Source organism: Silurus meridionalis, chromosome 6, assembly GCF_014805685.1.
Source record: "Silurus meridionalis isolate SWU-2019-XX chromosome 6, ASM1480568v1, whole genome shotgun sequence".
Classification (NCBI taxonomy): Eukaryota; Metazoa; Chordata; class Actinopteri; order Siluriformes; family Siluridae; genus Silurus; species Silurus meridionalis.
Window position 1 is genome coordinate 4,610,150 of NC_060889.1, and position 25,274 is coordinate 4,635,423.

A 25,274-nucleotide genomic window follows, 5' to 3' on the forward strand; every position below is an offset into this window, starting at 1 on the left:
CGTTATCCTGGATTCTGATTGGTCAGAATTTCACCTGTCTTCCAGATGCAGAAGTGGATTATTTTAATTAAATTAATTGACGTATAATTGACTTAAACCTGTTATTCTAACCCTAGATTTGATTTCCTTTTTAGTTCCGTCATGGATCGTCCCTCTGGAGGGAAACAGGAAACCGTTCCGGTGAAACAGGACGCGTGATGGAGGAAGTCCACCTGCGTCGCTTCCTGTGCTACGGGTCGGAGGGCGCCACCTACAGAGCACGCGAGGCGAGGTGGCGTGTTCTCCACCAGTCTCCACTCCTCTACTATCGGGCCAAAAGTGTGTGGACACCCGAGCATAAGATTGTGTGTTGTTTTTTTTTTTGCGATCGTTCCACATTTGGTCTCCATGTGCTCAATATATAGATTTCTGGTATTGGAGACTTTCTGTATTTGGTCATGTGACAAAAAGTGTAACAAAGGAAGCTAACTGCGATGATGATGATGATGATGATGACGACGAGGTTGCAGAGTAATATAACGCAGCCGAATATAAAAAAAAAATAAAAAAGAATGGGCGGGGCTTTAATTGGGTTCAATCCAATTGCAAACTTTTTTACGACATCACAAACTTTTTTTTTTAAATAGTAGTTGTATTTTCATAATGATCTATTCTAATCTTAACGGGTTTTGTGTTGGTTAACTAACATTAACATAGAATTTCTTAGCGTAAACATGTCGCTTAGCTAACTAGCCGTTAACTTCATGCTAGGTACGATCGGCTTCGTATTTGGCTGATTATCTTTAAGCTCAGAATATTTTGACTTAGCGGCGTTTAGCAGGTATCGATGCTAATTAGGGATGATTAGCTTGTCGGAGCCCTGGGTGAGATGTTTGACAGCAGGACGAAGGTTTTCTCTGACACATACCTCTGCTTTACTTCTCACTTGGAACATCTCACACTTAATAAAAGTATTATTTTGTGTGTGCGTGTGTGTGCTTTTTCCTTTTTCCTACACAAGCAGGACCTCAGCAGGGGCGTTAGTACTTTTAGTCATTAGGGAAATCCAGGGTCTTCAGCATTTTTCAGGTCAAGGACCCCAGGGATGGAGACATGGGGCAGGAACCCCCACTGATATTAATAAAAAACAATCATTATGCAAGTTATATGATGTTAAGTTAAGTAATATTTTAATAGAAAGTTAACGTAATAATTATCATTTATTAAATATTTAAATACTACTCATTTTTATCACTGATGTTTTTACCCATGTTTGTTTATTTTTTAACCAAAAATTATTTGTGATTCATCATTATTTAGAGGACACTCTGCAGTTCCGCCGCGGACCCATAGGGGTCGCTGATTCCCGTTTGAAGGCCCTTTGCAGGTCGCGATAAATGGGAACTCCGTGTAGTTCTTGGAAAGACTCCTGAACTTTTTTTTTCCAGGATTTTCATCTCTCCAATTTCTAATCGCACTACACTGGAAAATAGAGTGATTTGGGATTCAGCTCATTGCGGGTTGGAATAAATAATAATGGCGTGGAGTATGATTGTGTAGATGTTTGTAGTACTGTAGGACACTGATTAGGGTGTACACTACCTTGTTTTGCCCCCTATGTAGTGCACTCTTTCTCCTGCTCGTGCCTGATAAAAAAATCATGAAATGCACATTTTACGCATTAAAATATTACATTAATTAAAAAATGTTTTTATTACAGATATTAATTACAGTACAAAATGTTTTAATTTTTTATTTTTATATCTCGCTTGTTTCCGATTTCCAATCAGGCGTTTCTGGAACGCATTTCCTGGTTGGAATTAGCCAGATAGGGCACTAGGTAGGTTCTACAGTGATGCTAGGTTGCGCCCTTGTTAGGGTACGTGTGCAGTGAAGGGCGGGTGCATTTGGGACACGACCCGAGTGTGTTATTTGTACAGGGCTTCGCTACTACAACATTATTCCTGCGCGAAGGCGAGTGGGGGGGAAAAGATGGCGGACGTGTTGAGTGTGCTGCGGCAGTACAACATCCAGAAGAAGGAGATCATCGCGAAAGGCGACGAGGTCATCTTCGGGGAGTTCTCCTGGCCGAAGAATGTCAAAACGAACTATGTCATCTGGGGGTGAGTCGCCGCTCTATAGGCGGGTGTAACGTGCTCCTGTATGCCCCCCACCTGGGTACCTACCTACCTGCTCCGCTCCGCGGCAAATCCTGCAAGTTTTGCACCGACCGCGTTCACTAAACTCAAGAAATTGGGGTCAATTATCAGCCGGGGAGGCTTTTTTGCCACGTTTCCAAACTAAACTTAACTCTTAATCCGTATTAGGACATAAAACGCGCCCTGGAAACTCGTCAAGTGTTTGTCCTGAGCGGTGTCTGTGTAACAAACGCGCTTCTTCCTGGAGTTCATGCGGTTTCCGGAAACACAAAACGGCTTATTTTCTTACTTTTTCTGCTTCCTATATTCATTTTAGAAACTTCTCGTTAACTCTCGCGATATCACACAGCCGACTCTCGTGTGAATTATGTGAAATCTCGCGATAACACGAGGTAAACCCCAAGACACACACACACACACACACACACACACACACACACACACACACACACACCCTTCCCCTTTCTGGTTAAATACATTTTACCTTAGAGTTCTTAGTAAGCTTTCAGAGATACAGTGGACATTATATTCCTGTCACAAACACAAATTCAGTGCCAAATGTCTGGTATAAGTGGGCGACAAGAAAAAAGGTCACTCCCGAATGGATGGTGTTTGCCTCTGCCAGGGGGTTACGACTTCCAGAAATACAAGGAGAGATGTACACATCCCGTGCTTCAGGTTCATTATCAGTCGATAGCCATGTAAATCTCCAAGACGTACATTACGCTTAGTGGCTCTTAAGACTGGTACGGTTCGTTAATTGTGCCCCTCAGAAAGTTTTAGCCTCAAAACTTGTTTGCCTCTGCCAGGAGGTTAAAATACACAAGCGTTCGGTCCGTGTTATCGTCAGCACTTGCAGCCAAATCTTGTACCACGCACTCCTGTCGTTTTTTGGGGGAATGATCTCTGATTTCTCATGTTCTTGATTACAGGACAGGGAAAGAAGGTCAGCCGAAGGAGTACTACACTCTGGACTCCATTCTGTTCCTGCTCAACAATGTGCACCTTCCTCATCCGTCCTACGTCCGGCGTGCTGCTGTGAGTCCTCAAAATCACTGAAGGCTGGAACTAAAATATTTCACATGCGTTTAGGGCTGGATGTTGATTTTATTTTGAAGGAACTTGACTTTCATGGAGCGACATTGGGGTGGTACAAGCTAAATTTAACTGGGAACATTAGGGTTTGCCATAGGAACATTTGGGTGCTCCAAGGGGACATTGAGGTGGTCTGAGGGAACATTTAGGGGAACTTTGGGGTGGTCCAAGTAGGATTTTAATTGTTTTCATTGCAGTACTGTTCTAACCAGTTCTTCCCATTTCTCTCTTGTTCCTCTTGCTGCAGACAGAGAACATTCCTGTAGTCAGAAGACCAGACAGAAAGGACCTACTCTCATATCTCAATGGAGAAAGCTGTAAGTGTGAGGTTCCACGTGTCCAAAGTGGTTTAAGACAAAATTTAAAGAGTGAATAGAAACATGAGCATATTGGGTTTATTTGTTGTTTTTGTCACACCTCAGCTTCATCAACAAGTATCGACAGAAGTGCTCCCATCGAGATTGGCCTCCAGCGGCCCACACAGGGTATGTCACATGATCAGCGCTTTCTTTCTTTACACGTCCTGACTAAATGTTCTGTTGTTTGACTTACATCTTGAAGGTTTTACTGCTGTTCTGATTTATCATCTGTCATTGACCTGGCCTTCTAATCTTCTGACTAGCCGTCTTACAGACGCCCCCGACCGACTCGCTGCTTTACAGGCGCCCCCGACCGACTCGCTGCTTTACAGGCGCCCCCGACCGACTCGCTGCTTTACAGGCGCCCCCGACCGACTCGCTGCTTTACAGGCGCCCCCGACCGACTCGCCGCTTTACAGGCGCCCCCGACCGACTCTCGCCGCTGCACAGGCGCCCCCGACCGACTCTCGCCGCTGCACAGGCGCCCCCGACCGACTCTCGCCGCTGCACAGGCGCCCCGACCGATTTGCTGTTTTGTGGATATTTTTTAGATTCAGAGTTTGTTGTGAATTTGATTATAGTCTGAAAATGAACTTCTTGTGTTTGAACAGTGAAAAGGGCTGCAGACGAAGTGTCTTCTGAAGCTAAAAAGCCGCGAGTTGAGGTAAACCCGTCAGGTTAACACTGAAGATCTATGTCTTGGTGTAGTCTGCAGTGTTTAAATTAGTTTTGTGTGTGTGTGTGTGTGTGTGTGTGTGTGTGTGTGTGTGTGAAGGATGAAGAGCGGGTGCGTCTGGATAAGGAGCGTCTGGCTGCTCGTCTGGAAGGCCATAAGGAAGGCATTGTGCAGACGGATCAGATCCGGTACGAGCGCACTTGCAATCAAACAGTTCACTGAGACTTTAGATGGATGACGGGTGGAGGTTGTCATGCTGCGGAAATCAGAGCTGTGGCTCGTAATATTGGTTTGGATGGAAAAAAAAGTCTGCTCACTTTTTAACAAACTTATTTCGTGAATAAGGTGTACATTCAACATTTCAAAGTGCTGACACTGGAGACTCAAGCATAAAGTCTCCTTACAAGAAAGAAAAATATATATATATATATATATATATATATATATATATATATATATATATATATATATATATATATATATATATATATATATATATATATATAAAAAATTTTTTCTTTTCTTGTAAGGAGACTTTTGGGTTTGGAGTCTCCAGTGTCAGCACTTTGAAATGTTGAATGTACACCTATACACCTTTCTATATATATATATAAAAATATAATATTTCATCTGTTTGTCTCTTGCAGCTCGCTCTCGGAGGCCATGTCGGTGGAAAAGATCGCCGCCATCAAAGCCAAGATCATGGCCAAGAAACGCTCGACCATCAAAACCGACCTGGACGACGACATCACGCTGAAGCAGAGGAGTTTCGTGGACGCCGAGGTGGACGTGACGAGGGACATCGTGAGCAGGGAGAGAGTGTGGCGGACCAGGACCACCATCTTACAGAGCAGCGGCAAGGTGAGCGTCGATCACAGTCACGTAATTAATGGCACCCTTTACTTGTCTATTTAGGGGGGGTTGTTTGTTTACATGCACTTATTAAAATGTTTAAACTTTAAATTTCTTTGTTTTTTTGTGACATGCACATATTTTGAAAAACGATTGCAAAATCGTGCAGTACTCACCTCGTCCCCCAGGTGGCAACACCATCAAGACGAAACCTGCCCTGGATCACGTCTGTTTGATCTTCAAATTGTTTGTGATGCTGTTTTTAGATTGAATGAAGTGATCATGTGATTCAGTGTTCCCATGTTTGTTTTCATTGTGAGTGCAAGTGTGTTCACGAGTGTGTGTGGTGAGAGTTTGACACTCATTCAACTTTTACACCTCTGCACAGTGAGGCGTTAAAAGGGCATTAATTCTGGTTGTTAGTTTCCTGTTCACCTCTAAAGTGCTTTTACTCTGCTGAAGTTTACAAACCGAGTCTGTGACTGTTGTGGGTTTACTGGAACCTCAGGGGCAGTGTGTGTGGCGGTGTTTGTTCTCAGGGGCAGTGTGTGGTGGTGGTGTTTGTTCTCAGGGGAGTGTGTGGAGGCGGCGGCGTTTGTTCTCAGGGCGGTGTGTGGCGGCGGCGGTGTTTGTTCTCAAGGGCAGTGTGTGGTGGTGGCGGTGTTTGTTCTCAAGGGCAGTGTGTGGTGGCGGCGGTGTTTGTTCTCAAGGGCAGTGTGTGGTGGCGGTGTTTGTTCTCAAGGGCCGTGTGTGGTGGCGGTGTTTGTTCTCAAGGGCCGTGTGTGGTGGCGGGGGTGTTTGTTCTCAAGGGCCGTGTGTGGTGGCGGCGGTGTTTGTTCTCAAGGGCCGTGTGTGGTGGCGGCGGTGTTTGTTCTCAAGGCAGTGTGTGGCGGCGGCGTTTGTTCTTAAGGGCAGTGTGTGGCAGCGGCGTTTGTTCTCAGGGCAGTGTGTGGTGGCGGCAGTGTTTGTTCTCAGGGCAGTGTGTGGCGGCGTTTGTTCTTAAGGCAGTGTGTGGCGTTTGTTCTCAGGGCAGTGTGTGGCGGCGGCAGTGTTTGTTCTCAGGGCAGTGTGTGGCGGCGGCAGTGTTTGTTCTCAGGGCAGTGTGTGGCGGCGGCAGTGTTTGTTCTTAAGGGCGGTGTGTGGCGGCGGTGTTTGTTAAGGGCGGTGTGTGGCGGCGGTGTTTGTTCTCAGGGCGGTGTGTGGCGGCGGTGTTTGTTCTCAGGGCAGTGTGTGGAGGCGGCGGTGTTTGTTCTCAAGGGCGGTGTGTGGAGGCGGCGGTGTTTGTTCTCAGGGCGGTGTGTGGAGGCGGTGTTTGTTCTCAGGGCGGTGTGTGGCGGCGGTGTTTGTTCTCAGGCGGTGTGTGGTGGCGGTGTTTGTTCTCAGGGCGTGTGTGGCGGTGTGTTTGTTCTTAAGGCGGTGTGGCGGTGTTTGTTCTCAAGGCAGTGTGTGTGGTGGCGGCGTGTTTGTTCTCAAGGCAGTGTGTGGCGGCGTTTGTTCTTAAGGGCAGTGTGTGGCGGCGGCGTTTGTTCTCAGGGCAGTGTGTGGCGGTGTTTGTTCTCAGGGCAGTGTGTGGTGGCGGTGTTTGTTCTTAAGGGCGGTGTGTGGCGGCGGTGTTTGTTCTCAGGGGAGTGTGTGGTGGCGGCGGTGTTTGTTCTTAAGGGCAGTGTGTGGAGGCGGCGGTGTTTGTTCTCAGGGCAGTGTGTGGCGGCGGTGTTTGTTCTTAAGGGCAGTGTGTGGCAGCGGCGTTTGTTCTCAGGGCAGTGTGTGGTGGCGGCAGTGTTTGTTCTCAGGGCAGTGTGTGGCGGCGGCGGTGTTTGTTCTTAAGGCGTGTGTGTGGCGGCGTGTTTGTTCTCAGGGCAGTGTGTGGTGGCGGCAGTGTTTGTTCTCAGGGCAGTGTGTGGCGGCGGTGTTTGTTCTTAAGGGCGGTGTTTGTTCTTAAGGGCAGTGTGTGGCGGCGGTGTTTGTTCTTAAGGGCAGTGTGTGCGGCGGTGTTTGTTCTTAAGGCGTGTGTGGCGGTGTTTGTTCTTAAGGGCAGTGTGTGGCGGCGGTGTTTGTTCTTAAGGGCAGTGTGTGGCGGCGGTGTTTGTTCTTAAGGGCAGTGTGTGGCGGCGGTGTTTGTTCTTAAGGGCAGTGTGTGGCGGCGGTGTTTGTTCTTAAGGCGGTGTGGCGGTGTTTGTTCTTAAGGGCGGTGTGTGGCGGCGGTGTTTGTTCTTAAGGCGGTGTGGCGGTGTTTGTTAAGGGCGGTGTTTGTTCTGGGCAGTGTGTGGCGGCAGTGTTTGTTCTTAAGGCGGTGTGGCGGTGTTTGTTCTTAAGGGCGGTGTGTGGCGGTGTTTGTTCTCAGGCGGTGTGTGGTGGCGGTGTTTGTTCTTAAGGGCAGTGTGGCGGCGGTGTTTGTTCTTAAGGGCAGTGTGTGGCGGCGGTGTTTGTTCTTAAGGGCAGTGTGTGGCGGTGTGTTTGTTCTTAAGGGCAGTGTGTGTGGCGGTGTTTGTTCTTAAGGGCAGTGTGTGGCGGCGTGTTTGTTCTTAAGGCGGTGTGTGCGGTGTTTGTTCTTAAGGGCAGTGTGTGGCAGCGGCGTTTGTTCTCAGGGCAGTGTGTGCCGGCGGTGTTTGTTCTTAAGGGCAGTGTGTGGCGGCGGTGTTTGTTCTTAAGGGCAGTGTGTGGCGGCGGTGTTTGTTCTTAAGGGCGGTGTGTGCGGCGGTGTTTGTTCTTAAGGGCAGTGTGGCGGCGGTGTTTGTTCTTAAGGGCGGTGTGTGGCGGCGGTGTTTGTTCTTAAGGGCGGTGTGTGGCGGCGGTGTTTGTTCTTAAGGGCAGTGTGTGCCGGCGGTGTTTGTTCTTAAGGGCAGTGTGTGCAGCGGTGTTTGTTCTTAAGGGCAGTGTGTGCGCGGTGTTTGTTCTTAAGGGCAGTGTGTGGCGGCGTTTGTTCTTAAGGCGGTGTTTGTTCTTAAGGGCAGTGTGTGCGGCGGTGTTTGTTCTTAAGGGCAGTGTGTGCGGTGTTTGTTCTTAAGGGCAGTGTGTGTGTTTGTTCTTAAGGGCAGTGTGTGGCGGCGTGTTTGTTCTTAAGGGCGGTGTGTGGCGGCGGCAGTGTTTGTTCTTAAGGGCGGTGTGTGGCGGCGGCAGTGTTTGTTCTCAGGGCAGTGTGTGGCGGCGGCAGTGTTTGTTCTCAGGGCAGTGTGTGGCGGCGGTGTTTGTTCTTAAGGGCAGTGTGTGGAGGCGGTGGTGTTTGTTCTTAAGGGCGGTGTGTGGAGGCGGCGGTGTTTGTTCTCAGGGCAGTGTGTGGCGGCGGTGTTTGTTCTTAAGGGCAGTGTGTGGCAGCGGCGTTTGTTCTCAGGGCAGTGTGTGGTGGCGGCAGTGTTTGTTCTCAGGGCAGTGTGTGGCGGCGGCGTTTGTTCTTAAGGGCGGTGTTTGTTCTTAAGGGCGGTGTGTGGCGGCGGTGTTTGTTCTCAGGGCAGTGTGTGGTGGCGGCAGTGTTTGTTCTCAGGGCAGTGTGTGGCGGCGGTGTTTGTTCTTAAGGGCGGTGTTTGTTCTTAAGGGCAGTGTGGCGGCGGTGTTTGTTCTTAAGGGCAGTGTGTGGCGGCTGTGTTTGTTCTTAAGGGCAGTGTGTGGCGGCGGTGTTTGTTCTTAAGGGCAGTGTGTGGCGGCGGTGTTTGTTCTTAAGGGCAGTGTGTGGCAGCGGCGTTTGTTCTCAGGGCAGTGTGTGGCGGCGGCGTTTGTTCTTAAGGGCGGTGTTTGTTCTTAAGGGCAGTGTGTGGCGGTGTTTGTTCTTAAGGGCAGTGTGTGCCGGTGTTTGTTCTTAAGGGCAGTGTGTGGCGGTGTTTGTTCTTAAGGGCAGTGTGTGTGTTTGTTCTTAAGGCGGTGTGTGGCGGCGGTGTTTGTTCTTAAGGCGGTGTGTGCGGCGGTGTTTGTTCTTAAGGGCAGTGTGTGCCGGCGGTGTTTGTTCTTAAGGGCAGTGTGTGCCGGCGGTGTTTGTTCTTAAGGGCAGTGTGTGGCGGCGGCGTTTGTTCTTAAGGGCGGTGTTTGTTCTTAAGGGCAGTGTGTGGCGGCGGTGTTTGTTCTTAAGGGCAGTGTGTGCCGGCGGTGTTTGTTCTTAAGGGCAGTGTGTGCCGGCGGTGTTTGTTCTTAAGGGCGGTGTGTGGCGGCGGTGTTTGTTCTTAAGGGCGGTGTGTGGCGGCGGTGTTTGTTCTTAAGGGCGGTGTGTGGCGGCGGCAGTGTTTGTTCTCAGGGCAGTGTGTGGCGGCGGCAGTGTTTGTTCTCAGGGCAGTGTGTGGCGGCGGTGTTTGTTCTTAAGGGCGGTGTTTGTTCTTAAGGGCAGTGTGTGGAGGCGGCGGTGTTTGTTCTCAGGGCAGTGTATGGCGGCGGTGTTTGTTCTTAAGGGCAGTGTGTGGCGAATGTGTTTGTTCTCAGGGCAGTGTGTGGTGGTTTGTTTGCTCATCCCCCTGTTTATCCATCTTTGTTCATTAGTTATTCCTTACCTCTACTCGTCTGCATTTCTTTATTCACCCCCCCCCTAATCATCCCTCTATCATTCTCACTCTTGTGTATCCTGTAATATTATATGCTGTGTGTTAAATATGACGTGTTTGAGAAACAGAATTACACGAAAACACTTCAAATCGCACACACGTGTAAAAATCATTCAAGCTTTGAAGCTTCTCCTCCTTTCAGCTCCATGAACCTTTTTTATTTATTTTTTCTCCCCAGAACTTCTCCAAAAGCATCTTTGCCATCCTGCAGTCGGTGAAGGCGAGAGAGGAGGGACGCGCCCCGGAGCAAAGACCGGCTCAGAACCCGACACAGACGGTATGATAACCATGTCTTTCTTCTGGAACTTCCTGTTTTCTCACGCTGGGAGGGGAAAAGGGAAGGATGTATTTACTTCTTAGCACAGAGGTTATTTATAGTCTCTAAGGGTCTGTTTTTGAATATTAAAAATCGCCCACTTGAGCGGAGGTTTTATCGGCCTGTGATCAGTATAAAAAGGGGGAGGGGCTTGCAGAGGTGTTTACTATTTACATGTTTTTGTTCCCTTTTATAAAAAAAAAAGTTGAAAAGTAGCAGTATAAAAGGCTATACATTTCCCAGCGTGCCGCTGCCATTTGTCAAGGAAATGATGCTTGAAATGAACTCCAGCATGTTTGGGGTGTTACTCGATTATATCCGCCACTGAAGGCCAAAGCGTTTAGGTTTCCTACCCGTGAGCTACGGAACGGCGATCACGACTCGGAGCAGATGAAACCCAGACGGAGTGTGTTTAAAACACGCAGATGGCTCGCCTCTAGATTAGGGCCTGCGCTGATGACTGGTTCTATAACACGCTTTCACGTGATGTTCTACACAGACACTTTCCTAACAGACTGCACGGAGATTAGAACGATTATAAAACGTCAAACGAATCCTGATCCAGCGATTGCAACGAGGTCTCAGAATGCTGGAATTTCGTGTTATCTAAGCTCAGATTGGATTCCATCGGCTGCTCGAGTTGAATCCTGACTTCCATAACCGCCCTGACCCCCTTCTCCTGACTCCTCCTTCTGACCCCTTCTCTTGACGCTTTCTCCTGACCCCTCCTCCTGACTCCTCCTCCATACTGCTTCTCCTGACCTCTTCTGACTCCTCCTTCTGACTTCTCCTCCTCATGAAATCTTCTCCTGATTTTTTATTTTTTATTTTTTTTCTCCTGACTTCTCCTCCTTCTGACCCCTCCTCCTGATTTCTCCTCCGGACCCCCTCCTCCTGACTTCTCCTGATTTCTCCTTCTGACTTCTCCTCCGTTCTTATGTTCGTTGTTGCTGATTTCAGTTTTTCCTCTCGTTCCCAAAAGGATGCGGCGATTCGGAACAAACAGCCGGTGCCGGCGGCGTACAACAGATACGATCAGGAGCGATTCAAAGGGAAAGAGGGTGAGTTCTACACTGGGTGTTTCCTTTTTTCCCCTTTTATCTGGATTTCATTTAAAAAGAATTGAAACGCTACAGAATTTGTAAAAGGTTTTAAAATGTGCTTTTCAGTGGTAATTTTAATAGAAACACCTCAACGCCGGGTTATTTGTTTAGTTGTCTACTCAGCCAATCCTGTAGCAGAAGCACAATTCATAAAACCACTGAGCTACAGCTCAGAAACTTCACACCAAACATCAGATGGATCTTTAGCACCAGATCTCTCAGAATGGTGCGCAAAACAAAAAACATCCGACATCGACAGTTCTGTGTTAGCTGTTCAGGGCGAGATCGTATCGGTTCGAGCCACACGAAAAGATTGTAGTGCCTTTTGACTGCTTCTTATTTGTAATTCATGCTCCTGTTGCTTCTTTCACAGAAACTGAGGGCTTCAAAATCGACACGATGGGAACCTACCACGGCATGACGCTCAAATCCGTGACGGTAAGGCTTTTTTTTCTTCTTTATTTGGTCCGATTGCACCGTATTCTCAAGATCTCGTGGAAAAAGATTTGTGGAGATTCACAAGGGTGTAAATAAAGTCAGGTATTGACGTAGGTGAGGTGTGGAGGCGTCTGGGGTGCAGTCAGCGTTCACATTCATCCCACAGGTTTTTATAGTAGGAGATCTTCCACACACTTTCAAACCCATGAAAAGCAGATATTCATGGAGCTGGAACTGGTTTTGGTTGTTTCATGCTGCAGCATCCAAATGTGTCAGACACAACATTTTTGTTATGGCTGGGAAAGTCAGGTGTCCCAAAACTTTGTATGTCTGAGTTTCTTCAAGGTTATTGGGAATTCATGTTGGATTTAGTTTGGGTTGTTTTTCAAACTATTTTGCTGAACTTCAGTGTTATTTTGGATTTTTTTATTTAGTTTTAATGATCAATATGTGGGATTAATCCGGTCGGGTCTATTTGAAGTGTGTTTGTGGTTATTTATGTTAATTTTGGATTTATTTTGGTTGATTTGAATGAAGCCTTCATTGAAAACTATCTACAAGCTTTCACGATCTCGTAGTATTAACACACAAGCGTCATATAAACCCTGGCCAGACTTTCAGGAGAAACTGAAGAGGTGAATATAAAACGTCGTTTCTCCTCTACACGCCCTCCAGGATTAAAAGATTAACGTGTTTTTAGGTCGATTTTAAAAGAATAATAATCTGTATCCTGTAAAGAGGAAAGGTTGTGGGCGGAGCCTTATGGTTACAATAGCAGGAAGAAACCCCGAGTGACATGTCACGCGTGTGATTTCTACAAACATGTCGCGTCTTTTTTTTTCTTCTTCCCTTTCCATTACATTTCTTGAAACACCAATCAGAACGTCTCAAACCATCACGTCTCATCATTCCCTTTTTTATTATTTACACATCTTTGAGCAGCTGTTGTTTTTGTTTTCCCCAAGAAAAAGAAGTGAGCCAGAGAAAGATTTGAGTGCATAGAAAACTTTTGCCGAAATTATAGAAATAAGGAGAAGATTTGGAGGCACATGTTGCTGATTGAATGCAAAAAAAAAAGTGGAGAAAAAGAGGGGAAAAAAGTGAGTCGAGTGAAAATATAATATCTTAGTGATGCTTAAATAGTTCAAACGTCCTTCTATCTTTTCTCAGGTAAATGTTTGGGCGATCACGTAAGAGCACTTAAACAGCGTTCGGTCCTGGATTATCTTCATGCTCTCCTGAACTTGAAAACAAAAAAATTTGGCGGTCCGATTAAATCCCCATCTTCTCCATAGCGCTGGACTGTGGAGGAACCGAACAGGAACGTTAGCCGTCTTGCTCAGAACCTGTGTCTCGGAAGTCCTTAAGCTTCTAACCTTTGGCCAATTTGCAGGCGTTGTCCTTGTTCATCTGAAGGTGCTGCCAGTACTTGATCAGCTCACTGGGCCTGAATTCGTGCGACGTGATCAGCTGGCTGTATTTGCAGCTGGAGTAGGAAACCTTCCAGTGGTTGAACAGGAACTCGTTGGGTGGCAGTATGGGCTCGATGTTGAGCTTGGCGAGACAGAGTCCGACGTAGACGTCCTCCAGATGCAGCCGGCGTATGCTCAGGGACGTGTTGTAGATCCTCTCGGCCATGTCGGCAGAGAAGACGTAGCCGGTCCCCGAGCAAAACGTGGGGTAGCTTTCGCTGGGGTACAACTCGCTTGACATGTACCACTTGCTGTTCTTGTTCCGGTTCGGCTTGTAGCCGCGCATGAGGTACCCGGTGAAGTACATCTTTGTGGGAATGTTGGATTTAAGGAGCTTCTCGACGAGATACTCTGTGTTGACGAACATGTCGCTGTCGGCTTTCATGATGTACTTGGCTTTCGGGCAAAATCTCGACACCCAGTGCATCCCCATCAGCGTCTTGATGGTGAGGTTGTAGTACGAGTCGATGTATTCCTGCTGGATCATGTCTCGATGTTGTACGCTCTCCGAGCGGAGACTGTGTTCTGACATGCCGTTCTTCACGCCCATGAGAAAGAGGCGGACGATTCCTTTGCCAAGGCTTTCGTTGCCCCACGTCTGTCTGATGGCGCTCCGGGCATTGACGTTGTGCGGCTCGACGGGGATCAGCAGCAACAGGAACGTGTCGTTTCTCTTGCACTTGTCAGGTTCGTTCAGGATGTACCTGTAGGGTTCGACTTTGCGGACGCTCTCCGCGTTCTCCTCCTTGGCCAAACTCCGGTTCGATCTCGGCAAGGTCCTGGACGCCGGCTGAACTGAGACGAGGCTACCGTTCGCCAGCGACCTGGTCGGCGACAGAGGCTCCGCGAAGTCTTTCTGACGAAGAACTTTGTAAAGTTCCTGATGAAAGCTTGTGACTTGTCCGTTCTGCCTCGTCGGCCGATAGAATTGACGGATGATAACGAGACCGACTAAGAGCGCTACGAGTGAGGCCACGATTCTGGTGAAGCAATGGCGCCGCCGGCACTGCATGGTTCCTCTGCTCAGCTCCGTTCAGAGGGCGAAGGACCTGCGACAGAGAAACACTGCATTATTTACAGATAAACACCAAAAGAGACGTTGTGCTAAAACCCACACTGAGTCAGACCACAACTGTTACTCCTTATCTCCACCCTCCAGAGACCACACCTCTTCCTTCCACTCTTTCTGTTTCCCTTCGGACACTCCCCTGCTTCCCCCTTAGTGTTCCCCTCGTCTCTCTTTATACACTTAATGGTTCCTTTCCCAGTTTAAACTTTTTTGCTATTTCAGGTTTTCCTTTTGCTTTTTATTGAGTATTTCCTTATATATATTTGTCTTTATTAAAAAATTTTCCCCTGTATTTTTTTTTTTTTTATTTTTTTTTTTTATCTTCCGGTCTTTGCTTTGTTTTCTGTCTCTATTCTTTCTTTCTTTCTTTATCAGTGTTTTTCGGATGTTATTTAGAGGAACTTTACTCGCGTCTGTGTGTTGCAGGTGAAGAAGCGTCGGGTTGTAATGAAATTAGTTTCTTGGTAATGCATCCTGAGAGACGTGTCCCCCAGACACAGAGCCTCCAGCTGCATTCATCGCTGTTCTTCTTATTATTATTATTACTGCTGCTGCTGTTGTTATTATTATTAATGACTGAATTTCGTATTCCTTTGAACGCCGCACTCGTCTGCATGACTGACGGCACCCGATGGATTTTCCAGCTTGTCTGAAAGGTCGATTGTGACACGCCGTCTGTCACCCGAATGTGTTCGAGCTCGTTTTATTCACTCGTCTAGAACACGTCTGCTGCAGGCCCGAGAACCACGCTGCCGTTTCTGCTCAGCGCTCCATTCCTCACGCCGCCGGTTTCGGGTTTCGGTTCTTCAGCCGTTTTACATGAGTGTAAATCCGAGCCGTGTGTTTGGATAGACGAGATTGTCGCAGTCCGGCTTGAGTTTTGAGGGTTTTATAGGGGTTTTTGTTTTTGTTTTGTTTTTTTCCTCTTTCCGAAGTAACCACGCCCCCCCCCTTTTTTTTTTTTTTTTTTTTTAATCTATCTTTTTTTTTTCCAACAATTATTTTTTTAAAACTTTGTTTTTCCATCAATTACTAAGAACCATGAGGGTTTTTTAAATTTATTTGTTAAACCCTTTTTTTATCACATACCGAAAAAATGAACTTTAAATCTTTTTACTATTTACAGTAATTAAAAAAACTATATTGTAGTTTTTTTTTTCTTTCTAAATAATCAATTGAAAAGTATTCTGTAGGAAATAGAAGCAGATCATCTCATCGTTAAAGCTTTCAGGAAGCAGGGAGTGGATCATGATTATAAAATTCCAGGTTAACGTTTAATCTCGTTATTCGGTTCGATGCCCACTGGGTTTGTGGTGCTGGTGTCTGATTGAGTGTTTCTGGCTGTAGTATGAGTCGGCACTCTGATTCTTCTTCTCAATCTTTCTTTTAATGTGAAAAAATGAAACCTCTGATGAGATGGTGGTGGTGTTCCATCACGTTTTCCCTACTTACTTGGAGAACGAGTGTGTCATGGAGAAAAGCAGGAGCAGAGAGACCGGTGTCACCTCTCGCCAAATCCGATTCTTGTAACTTGAAGAAAAAACCCCAGAAAAAAAGGAAGTTGTGGTGTAAACAGGTTCTTGAGTCGGGTTTGTGATTTCGGGGGTCACTGAGGCTCGATTACGGAGTTCCTGGTCGGAGCACAGATGACGGCTTCCGAGTCTGAACAAAGAGTCGCTTGTGACCGAGAAGAACCCGAAGGCAGGAGCAAAAGTCAAAGGTGACTGAGGGATGATCCAGTACAAGGAATAATGTTTTTTTTTGTTGTTTGTCGTTTTCACTCGCGGTTCCCTTTTCACGTTTCTGAGGCTTTTGGTTTCTGGATTCTTTTTTTATTCCCCTTCGTTGCACACATCCGTGTTTTCAGGCAGTAGATTTGAATCCAGTTTTTTCCTTCAACCCCAAGACTTTGTTTAGACTCGTTCCTTAGACTCCTGGCGTCTTCTCTTCTCCGACTCTTCCCTCCTTCAACGGGGTTTGATTTGGTTTTTGTCTTTCTTGACAGAGCACTCCACCCGTGTTCTCGCTCTCGCTCTCTCTCTCGCGCTCTCTCTCTCTCTCTTTATCTCTCATTTTCTTGGGCGAGAATTTTTTGTCTCCTATGTGCTGCGTTTTCTTTTTTTGCTCATTTTCCCGATGAACAGAATTTCTTTCTATTTTTCACAAGTGCGTGCAAAATAACCGACCGTTTCCCTGATGTGCATCTTAAATGCAAATAAAAAACCGATCTCGGTCGTTTTCTACAACACTGTTTCACGCAGGTCCCCAGGCTTGTCTGCTAACCAGATGTTTTTAATTCTCTCCAGCTGTTCTAGCAACGGTGGTGGGGGGGCGCGCGAACACGAATTTTACAAGGAAGCACAGAAAAAAGTGTGTGTGTGTGTGTGTGTGTGTGTGTGTGTGTGTGTGTGTGCATGGGGCATGAAAGTCAGCCGTAACCTACGTACCTTTCTTAGCACTGCCTCTGGCACAGGGTGATAACAGTGCCTTCCCCATGGGTGTGCCTCGTGTTTATCGGCACGTGTTGGCAGGTCGACTCGTCTCGATTCCACCTTCCTGTCCACATCGTTTAACGGTCCTGACGCCGGCCCCCGAAAACCACCTTCTTGTCTTGTTTTTCCTCTTTCTTTCTTTCTTCCTTTTTTTTTTTCTTTCTCTCAGACTCCTCCTTGCCCATATTGGTCACCCCAGAAGGAGAAACCAGAGCGAGGTTCAGATCAGAGGTCTTTATCGTGGCTCTGTGTGTGTGTGTGTGTGTGTGTGTGTGTGTGTGTGTGTGTGTTGCTAGGCAGAAGGGTTTTTCGCTTTTCTCCCCCCACGCTCTTGTGCTCCTGCGTTCCTCTCGTTTTTCTCTGCAGCTGTGCGAGATGGCCGACGCTCTATTTTTACCCGCTGCTCTTTTGCAAGGCGTTCATCCGCGCTTCCGCCGAGCTGTGCCTCGCCGTCCTCGCGCCACCGCTATGTGCTGATGGGGGAAGGGAAATTCGAGTGTGTTGTGCGCACTCCAGTGTCACGTGACGTCTTTATTTTCCCACCCACCACTATATGAAAAGGCCATGGGAAAGGGTCTCTCTCTCTCTCTCTCTCTCTCTCTCTCTCTCACAGCTGTACATGGTGTGTTTGGTTTTTTTTGGGGGGTGGGTATTTCCTTCGGCCCGTTTCCCTCTGTAAACGCATATTTTTGATTTCCGGTAGTTGACCATGATGTAACTCTCTCCATTAGAAGGTCTGAATCTGCCGTCCTCCAGCAGGAAACGTCCCCGCCCTCGTTTTCGTTGCCTTTCTTGCCCTTTGTACACCACAAGGCATTTATGAGGTTCTAAGTAAATATTTAGCACATCCCGGAACCACGTTTGTCATTTAGTTACGAAACGCTCGACATCCGCCTGAGAAGTGAATGAAGCGCATGATGAAAGTCTGGAGGAATGATGTGTCCGTATTAGAAAACGTCTTGCGTATGAGAAGATACCTGGAGGTGATGCGGAGCTGGTTGGAGTCCTCATATTGCAGTGAAGTCAATACTAATACTCTTTTGGTTGATGGATATAAGATCCACCCCACCCCCCCACTATCTGTGGTAAATTTCTGTGCTGAATTTCTCCTCCAATAAAATGACTGAAATGATAACCAGCCAATAAAAATGACTGACTCTTATTATTATTGTTGACCGCATTAATGAGCTCCGATAAAGTAGAGGCCCATTGGGGTGGGATTCACGCTGCCCCCGTGTTTAAGGTTGGACGCAGCAGGACAGGACAAAGTTTAAATCCAGGTTGCCAGATTGATCTTGATTCAAAATATTTTATACTACATGCAACACATTAGACTTAGTGTGTGATGGACAGACTTTCAATAGGAACTTCATCTGGGGAATTTTGGAAATATATATATATATATATATTCGCCAAGATGTTTTTTTTTTTTTTTTTTTTTTTTTTTTAAAGTTTACATTTTGTGTGCAAGATTCAAGAAAGTTTCCAGTCTTGAAAATTGCTAGAATTTTGCAACTCTTGATTTAACCAAATACCTATTATTATTATTATTATTATTATTATTATTATAATCCTCTGTATTCAGCTGTTTTTTGTTTTTTTTTTTCTTCAGTTTTTTTCCCCGCGCTACAGACACAACGCGCCTTTTTCTTTTGATGCCTTTCCTTTCTTTCAAGCGCTTGCCAGGAAAGGTCACCGAGCATCTGTCTCGGAGTCCATCCAGTATCCCAGAGGACAAAAAAAACCCTTCTTGTGGAATTTGTGGAAGGTGCTGACAGTGCGGTGGTTTGTTTATTTCCCCCCTCAGTGTTTTCATGGGTTTTGCTTTGGGACGTAACACAGCGTCATGTGATTTTGTTTTCCTTGAATGCAGATTGTGGCGTGGGGGAGGGGGGGTGCAGGATATCTGTCTCCTAGAGAAGATCGTTTCGGCGCTTAAAAGCCCGTGTAATCGCTTTGACCCTCTGCGTCGTTCCTGATGAGCTTCACCTCCCACCTCGGATATTAAGTCTGCTTATAAATTTGCCGTAGCGAGGGATTAAATATTAATCTTCCTGCTTTTTCTAACATCCTTCCAGGAAGGAGCGTCGGCGCGGAAGGCCCAGACCCCGGCTCTGCAGCCTGTTCCGAGACCAGGTGGGAACGAGTGCACATCAAGCCATCCGTTATGTCATTCATTTATCCATACAAATATATACACACTTTGGTCAAAAGTATGTGGACATCTTCCCATACTAGTCTATGCTTTTTAAACATCCCATTCAACATTGAGTGTCTATTTGCTGTTAGATGTTCTACTAAATTTTCTGGAGATTTTAGAGATTTCATTTAGCCACAAGGGTGTAAGTAAAGACGGGTAGGTGACGTGAGGAGGCCTGGGGTGCAGTCAGCCTTCACATTCATTCATGTTTAATACCATAAGATATTCCACACCATCCTATGCTTTGTGCATGAGTGTCATGATGGACCAGGTTTGGATCTCCTAGTTCAAGTGAAGGGAAAAATCTCATCTGAAGACGTCCTGTACTATTGTCTCAATACTTTTGACCGCATCATGTATGTCCATCTGGCACTTAATTATCCTGCGCGCGCACACACACACACACACACTACATTTGCCTGATTTTATGCTTCAGCTCACTTCCTAAACCCCACCCACTCTTACAAGCCCCACCCCCAAACTCCTCCCCCTTTACATTATATTTTATTTGTATTTATTATTTATTTTATTTTCAATTCTTGATTTCTTTCCCCACTTCACAAATCTGGCAGTTTGGACACGTTAATAATAACGTGAGATACGAGGCAGAAAGGGTTGACGCAGATCCGGAAAACGGGATTAAAACCGGCTAAAGCAGGTTTATCCCGGAGAAAAAAAAAACACACACTCATCTGTTTCGTCCAGGGTTTTTTCTTCTTCCCCCTTCACGTAGGTGTGGGTGCACAGCTGAGTGATGGGTGAAGCCTAGCCGTGTGACATGCCTTCCCTCGTCCACGCTGATGAAGATTAACGCGTGCGCGTGCTCTTACGAGTTCTCGACACGCAAGATGGAATTCATTTCCAGAACAATCTGACAGCTCTGCATTTCCACGAGAAATTGAAAAGATTTTGTTGGTGGGGGTGGGGGTGGGTGAGCGGCATATGAGGCGTAATTAACGTGTAACGTGCTTTAAATCAGACCTCCATGTGTGGGTAAAATGTGCCTGAGCAGGAAGTGGCGGCGTGTCCATCGTCAAGACTTTAAATCAAATCAGATTCATTCGCCATCATCCGATTTGTGCTTTACAGTTAATCTTTCTGTTTGGACGGGAGCACATTTTTCTTCTCACGTTCTCCTTATCTTTTGCATTTACGCACTTTTGTGTACCCGAGCACCTGGCAACCCGACAAGAGAATCAGCTAATCGATCATGAACCTAATGTGTTCCAAACCAAAACACGTGAGGCCTCATGGAAGAGAACAAGGAGCTTTCTTCTCTTTCTTCTCTTTCTCTTTTTGCTTCAAGTGAAGAGGCCAAGGATGATTACAGGAAGAAGATAAAGTACAACCTGGAGAGGTTAAAAATCAATAGAATATGTGGAGGAACACGAACATGGTTACAGCTGCAGAACAGCCGAAAAGCCTGTAGCTGTGCATGAGGTTCCTCCTGTCTCCTCGCCCACGTCTTTTCCTTTTTATTTCTTTTTTTTTTGTACGTTCACGAGTTTTGCTAGTGAATTGTTCTCCTCTTCCTCACTGCAATATCATCCATCCATCCATATTTATCAGCCTCCTCATTAGCAGGATTCGCTGATGCACCACAGAGCATCAATCTGTTTATCTGTCCATCCATTCTTCCATCCATATCTGTCTAGTCACTCGTTCTTTCTGTAGCTACAGTTGGTCTTTGTCCAACTTCCTCTATCTATCTATCCATCCATCCACCACAGGTCCTCTATTCTCTATCTATCCATCCATCCACCACAGGTCCTCTATCTATCTATCCATCCATCCACCACAGGTCCTCTATTCTCTATCTATCCATCCATCCACCACAGGTCCTCTATTCTCTATCTATCCACCTATTCACCACAGATCCTCCATCCTCTATCTATCCATCAATCCACCACATGTCCTTAATCATCTACCAGTTCTCTCACTACATCATTCTATTGGTCTCATCTATCAATCTATAGAATGTAACATTACTGTAACTTAACTTTTTTTTTTTTTTGCAGTTTCTCAAGCCAGACCTCCTCCAAACCAAAAGAAAGGTACTCTTCCTCCTTCCTCTTTTTTCCCTCCTGAACCAGGTGACCAGTCAGTAGAATCCAGGCTCCTCTGATATGCCACGCCCTGCTGTGTTTGTTTATCTGTGTGACTGAAGACTCCTGGATATTGTGATCGTTTGTGTGGTAATACAAAGCAAAATGTTCTTTTTCTTTATTTATTTTCTCCCCCAAAGGCTCGAGAACACCGATCATCATCATCCCGGCTGCTACGACGTCTCTAATCACCATGCTCAATGCCAAGGACCTGCTGCAGGACCTGAAGTAAGCGTGATAAAAGCTTTCCTTTATTTTCAGCCTCAGAGCAGTGTTTCTAGTGTTTCTGTACACACGAGACAACCGTGCTGAAAAACTAGTTAAGCGCAAGATTGCGTTATGTAACGGAGGGAAAACGAAACCCGAGGCTGCACTGGAGGTGGTTCAGGTGATCTACGAGCAGTTCCATCTCCTCACCTGGCCATGTTCCTCTGCAGAACAACCAAACACAAAAGCTGTGTGAGGATGTAACTACCCAGGGTTTACACCACAGGTTCATGACATCCGAAGAGAAGAAGAAGCAGGGCATCCAGAGGGACAACGAGGTTCTTCTGCAGAGGCGTAAGGAGCAGCTTCAACCAGGAGGATCCACCATCAGTGTCACGGTTCCTTACAGAGTGATCGACCAACCCCTCAAACTGGCACCTCAGGACTGGTATGACACACACACACTGTTCTTAACCCTATTGACTGCCCTCACACTACACTTTCCATTCATACCAACCAGAAGGCTGTAGACCAGAAATGATGATAATCCAGGTCCAGGTGTGAGATGTTACAGGAGGTTAGTTCACGATGTGGAGGTAAACAATGGAGCTCATTAACTCCTATTTGAACTCTGAGTTAACTTTGCTTGGGCCTCACACCTGAACCTCCAGCCAATCACAATCCAGTGTTTACATTAGTGGTCACATTAGAGGGTTCTGGAGCTGGACACCAGGCTGGTGTATTTATCTCTGTGATAATTTTACTGGGAAATTTGATCTACATCAACAAAAGTGTCTGGATTCCTGCCCATATGATTCAGTGCTTATTTCACTTCACTCTTCTGGGAAGACGTTTCATCAGATTTGTGTAAGATTCTCCAGATAAAATGAGAAGTTCCAGCTACTGCCTCCAAAGATGTCCTGTTAGAACTGTGAACCTCCAACCTTTTGGAGAAGAGCCACGTACATCTGAAAAGTCGCAGTAGTTTGTGTATATAGTGCACACACACACCTTTCTTTGTTTTTCTTCAGGCTGCTTTTACTGTAAAATGATCTCGCGTTTACGTGCAGCTCCAATCTGTTCATGAGGTAAACAGATCTGCTGCTCCTGGTTAGTGTAGATTTAAGAGATTTGTGTCTTTGACGTCAGCAAAAAAAAAAAAAAAAAGCAGCTCATGCCTTTCACAAGCGCAAAAAAAGAAATGAGATGAAATAAGAGCAGACGTTCTTTTCCTGTTGTGTCTGCAGGAGGTCGCAGCTCTACTTCTGCCATGTTAATCTGCGCTCGTATTTATAGCTCGTTTTGTAAAGTTTGTGTGACGTGCGATTGACATTTGAATGTTTGCGTTTGCTCCTCCCCCAGGGACCGCGTGGTGGCCGTGTTCGTCCAGGGGCCCGCCTGGCAGTTTAAGGGCTGGCCGTGGCTCCTGCCGGATGGATCTCCTGTGGACATTTTCGCCAAAAGTACGTACACACACACCTGTAAGCGTTCTAACACTGAGGTTCAGACCAGTGAGTGTGTTGTGTTTGTGGGCGTGGCTGGAGAAATTTATATATTTTCCAATATTTATGCCAATATAACTTTATAGTAGTTGTCCACTAGGAGGCAGTGTCGTCCCAATTAGTGTGTTTTTTTTTTTTTTTTCTTCCTCTCATCATTCTGTTCTAACTCAATATATAAACTATGCACCGCCTTCTCCAGCCCTACATGGAACAGGGTGTTAAAAAGAAAAAAAATGCAGAAATGTAAAACCTTTGGCCAAATTTATTTTTAATATCGTGGAGATGAAATATTGAGCTGTAGAGTTTTATTCGGTAAACGTGGCTGTAAAAGGGGTTGCAGTGCAGGAGGTGGTTGTTACGGTGTAACGTTCGTGATGCTGTCGTGACTTGACGTCGTGTTCTCGTGCCCCTCAGTCCGAGCGTTCCACCTGAAGTACGACGAGGTGCGCATGGACCCTAACGTGCAGAAATGGGACGTGACCGTGCTGGAGCTCAGCCACCACAAGCGCCACCTCGACCGGCCCGTCTTCCTGCGCTTCTGGGAGACACTGGACAAGTACGGCAACACAAAACAGCCACAACTACACAACGTCTACACACAATGCATTTCAATGTTTATTATTTACAGTTTCCCGTTTTGTACTTGTGTGACACGTGTGTGTGTTTTTTTTACAGGTACATGGTGAAACACAAGTCACACCTGCGCTTCTGAATCCGCTTCATCTTTGCTTGAAATCTCTGCGTGTGGATTTGCCTCGATAAAGCCAGCAGCACTTTTAGTCAGGCATTTAACAGCGTATCGGGGTGTGTGTGTGTGTGTGTGTGTGTGTGTGTGTGTGTGTGTGTGTGTGTGTGTGTGTGTGTGTGTGTGTGGGCGTGTGTGTGGGCGCGTGTGTGTAAGAGCGAGAGATGGCAAGTGAGCTTCTCCACTTTGTATTTTTTCCATGCAGTTGTGGGTGAGAGAGAGAGAGAAATATCTCGAACAGGAAATGAGATCATGTAGAAGTGTCTTTCTTTTTGTTTTTCTTCTTCTTTCTGTTTTTCTTTTTTATATTCTGATGTAAGTGGATGAAGGTGGAGCTGCTCCTGATGCTAGTCTAATAAAACAACTGCCGTTTGTAAAAGTTCTCGTCACTCGCTTTCTCTCCCTCAGATTACAGCTTTTAAGCCCCGCCTGTCCTCAATCAACCTAAAAAATGGTTATGAAATACTTTGTTTAAAATGTCTAATATATTGAAATATTAAGGTCTAAATCAATAACATAATAGAGGACTATATATATAATTATATAATATTATAGGAGGTAGGTAGTCCTTTATTACACAATTTATTTTCACACAATAAGTCAAGTTTTTTCCTTTCGGGACCTGAACTGATGCTCCGTATTGTTGGTGGTTGCTTTCAAATAAATCATTATGAACTTGAATGATTTTCTCTGTTAAAAAATAATGAAAATCAATGAAGAACAAAAAAGATATATATTTAAAACCTGCTGTTCATTGAACCCCATCTGTCATGCCTTTATTCCCCACTAGATGGCGGCGCCCCCCACTTTTTTTTAGAACCGCTGATCAAATCCAACACTACAGCGCAACAACACACAAACACCAGACACAAACACCACAGACAGACAGATACAGAACCAAAGCAAAAAAAAAAAATCTGTGATTATTTGCTTTCTGGCGCTTTGAAAGCATGTTTGTGATGTTGTACTGCTTTGAGCAGCTTCCTTACAATCTTTTTCTTCTTTTTTGTGAATGGATTGGGGTTTTTTTGTTTGTTTTTTTTCTTACAAAATACCAACAACAGCAAATTTAGTGTTAATTATATTAGACCTGATTGGGTAGAATAATTCGATTAGACATTCTAATTCTAAAAACGTGGATAGTTTGTACCAGTTGTTTGTACTTTTAGAAAACCCGAGAGCAAATTATTACAAACAGAAAAACAAACAACAAACTAGAAAATAACTAATTCAGAGAATCAGAGAATCAGCTACTGACTGCAAGATGGATTGTAAAGAATCTACCTGTTAATGCAACGATCTTCAGAAACTGTCGCCTCCAGCACACACACACACAGATTCTGAGCATGTGGGAAAAACACACAAACTAACACAACCCAAACTACACAAAGATACAAACATTAACGCAACCCCGACTACACAAGATACAAAACACTAACAAACACAACGCCAAATCTACAACCGTGCAAAAACACAACCCCAACTATACAACACACAAATCTAACACAACCAAGTCAAGTCAAGAAGCTTTTATTGTCATTTAAATCATAAATATGTGATGCAGTACACAGTGCAAAGAAACAACGTTCCTCCTGAACCCTGGTGCTACAACAACAGCAATCACAAAAAATACAGGGTGAAGGGCTCGCAACATAAAGTGCATCGTGTGCAAACTGGTGCAAACAGTGCAAAGACACTGTGTGTGTGTGTGTGTGAGAGAGAGTGTGAGAGAGTGTGTGCGTGTGTGTGTGAGTTTCAGTTCAGTTATGTGTATTGAGAAGAATGATGGCTTGAGGGAACTGTTGCACAGTCTGGATGTGACGGCCCGAATGCTTCAGAACCGATTTCCTGATGTCAGAAAACCACAACTACACAACCACAACTCAACAAAAAACCAAACAATACACAAAAATATACAAAAAATTCAAACCCTAACAACAACCCCCCCCAACTACACAACACTCAAATACAAAGGCGGTTTTGCT

General features: G+C 45.7%; 2 protein-coding genes and 1 long non-coding RNA gene across 5 annotated transcripts; 1 reads left to right on the forward strand and 2 right to left on the reverse strand.

Annotated features, from left to right (window-relative positions):
• Positions 1-1,251: 1,251 nt before the first annotated feature.
• On the reverse strand, positions 1,252-2,414 carry LOC124387845. The gene is made up of 3 exons (XR_006926248.1): positions 2,166-2,414; positions 1,582-1,625; positions 1,252-1,461 (listed from the first exon to the last, which is right to left on the reverse strand). It is a non-coding gene; the product is annotated as an uncharacterized LOC124387845 (long non-coding RNA).
• cdc73 (cell division cycle 73, Paf1/RNA polymerase II complex component, homolog (S. cerevisiae)) lies at positions 1,929-23,668 on the forward strand. Its single transcript, XM_046852432.1, has 17 exons — positions 1,929-2,102; positions 3,071-3,176; positions 3,481-3,550; positions 3,656-3,718; positions 4,204-4,256; positions 4,368-4,456; positions 4,916-5,129; positions 9,819-9,917; positions 10,939-11,017; positions 11,433-11,497; positions 18,609-18,666; positions 20,749-20,784; positions 20,976-21,063; positions 21,329-21,490; positions 22,405-22,505; positions 22,959-23,100; positions 23,220-23,668. Exons 1-17 carry the CDS (start codon positions 1,972-1,974, stop codon positions 23,254-23,256), a joined length of 1,593 nt encoding a protein of 530 aa, XP_046708388.1. The 5' UTR covers positions 1,929-1,971; the 3' UTR covers positions 23,257-23,668.
• On the reverse strand, positions 12,398-17,065 carry LOC124387839 (beta-1,3-galactosyltransferase 2). 3 transcript variants are annotated; one of them, XM_046852433.1, is made up of 2 exons: positions 16,486-17,065; positions 12,398-14,018 (listed from the first exon to the last, which is right to left on the reverse strand). In XM_046852433.1, the coding sequence occupies exon 2, from the start codon at positions 13,979-13,981 to the stop codon at positions 12,869-12,871; it is 1,113 nt and encodes a 370-aa protein (XP_046708389.1). In that variant the 5' UTR covers positions 13,982-14,018; positions 16,486-17,065; the 3' UTR covers positions 12,398-12,868. The 3 variants fall into 3 exon arrangements, with proteins under 3 accessions (XP_046708389.1, XP_046708390.1, XP_046708391.1); XM_046852434.1 differs by lacking the exon at positions 16,486-17,065 and adding an exon at positions 15,491-15,758; XM_046852435.1 differs by lacking the exon at positions 16,486-17,065 and adding an exon at positions 14,446-14,961.
• Positions 23,669-25,274: the final 1,606 nt, after the last annotated feature.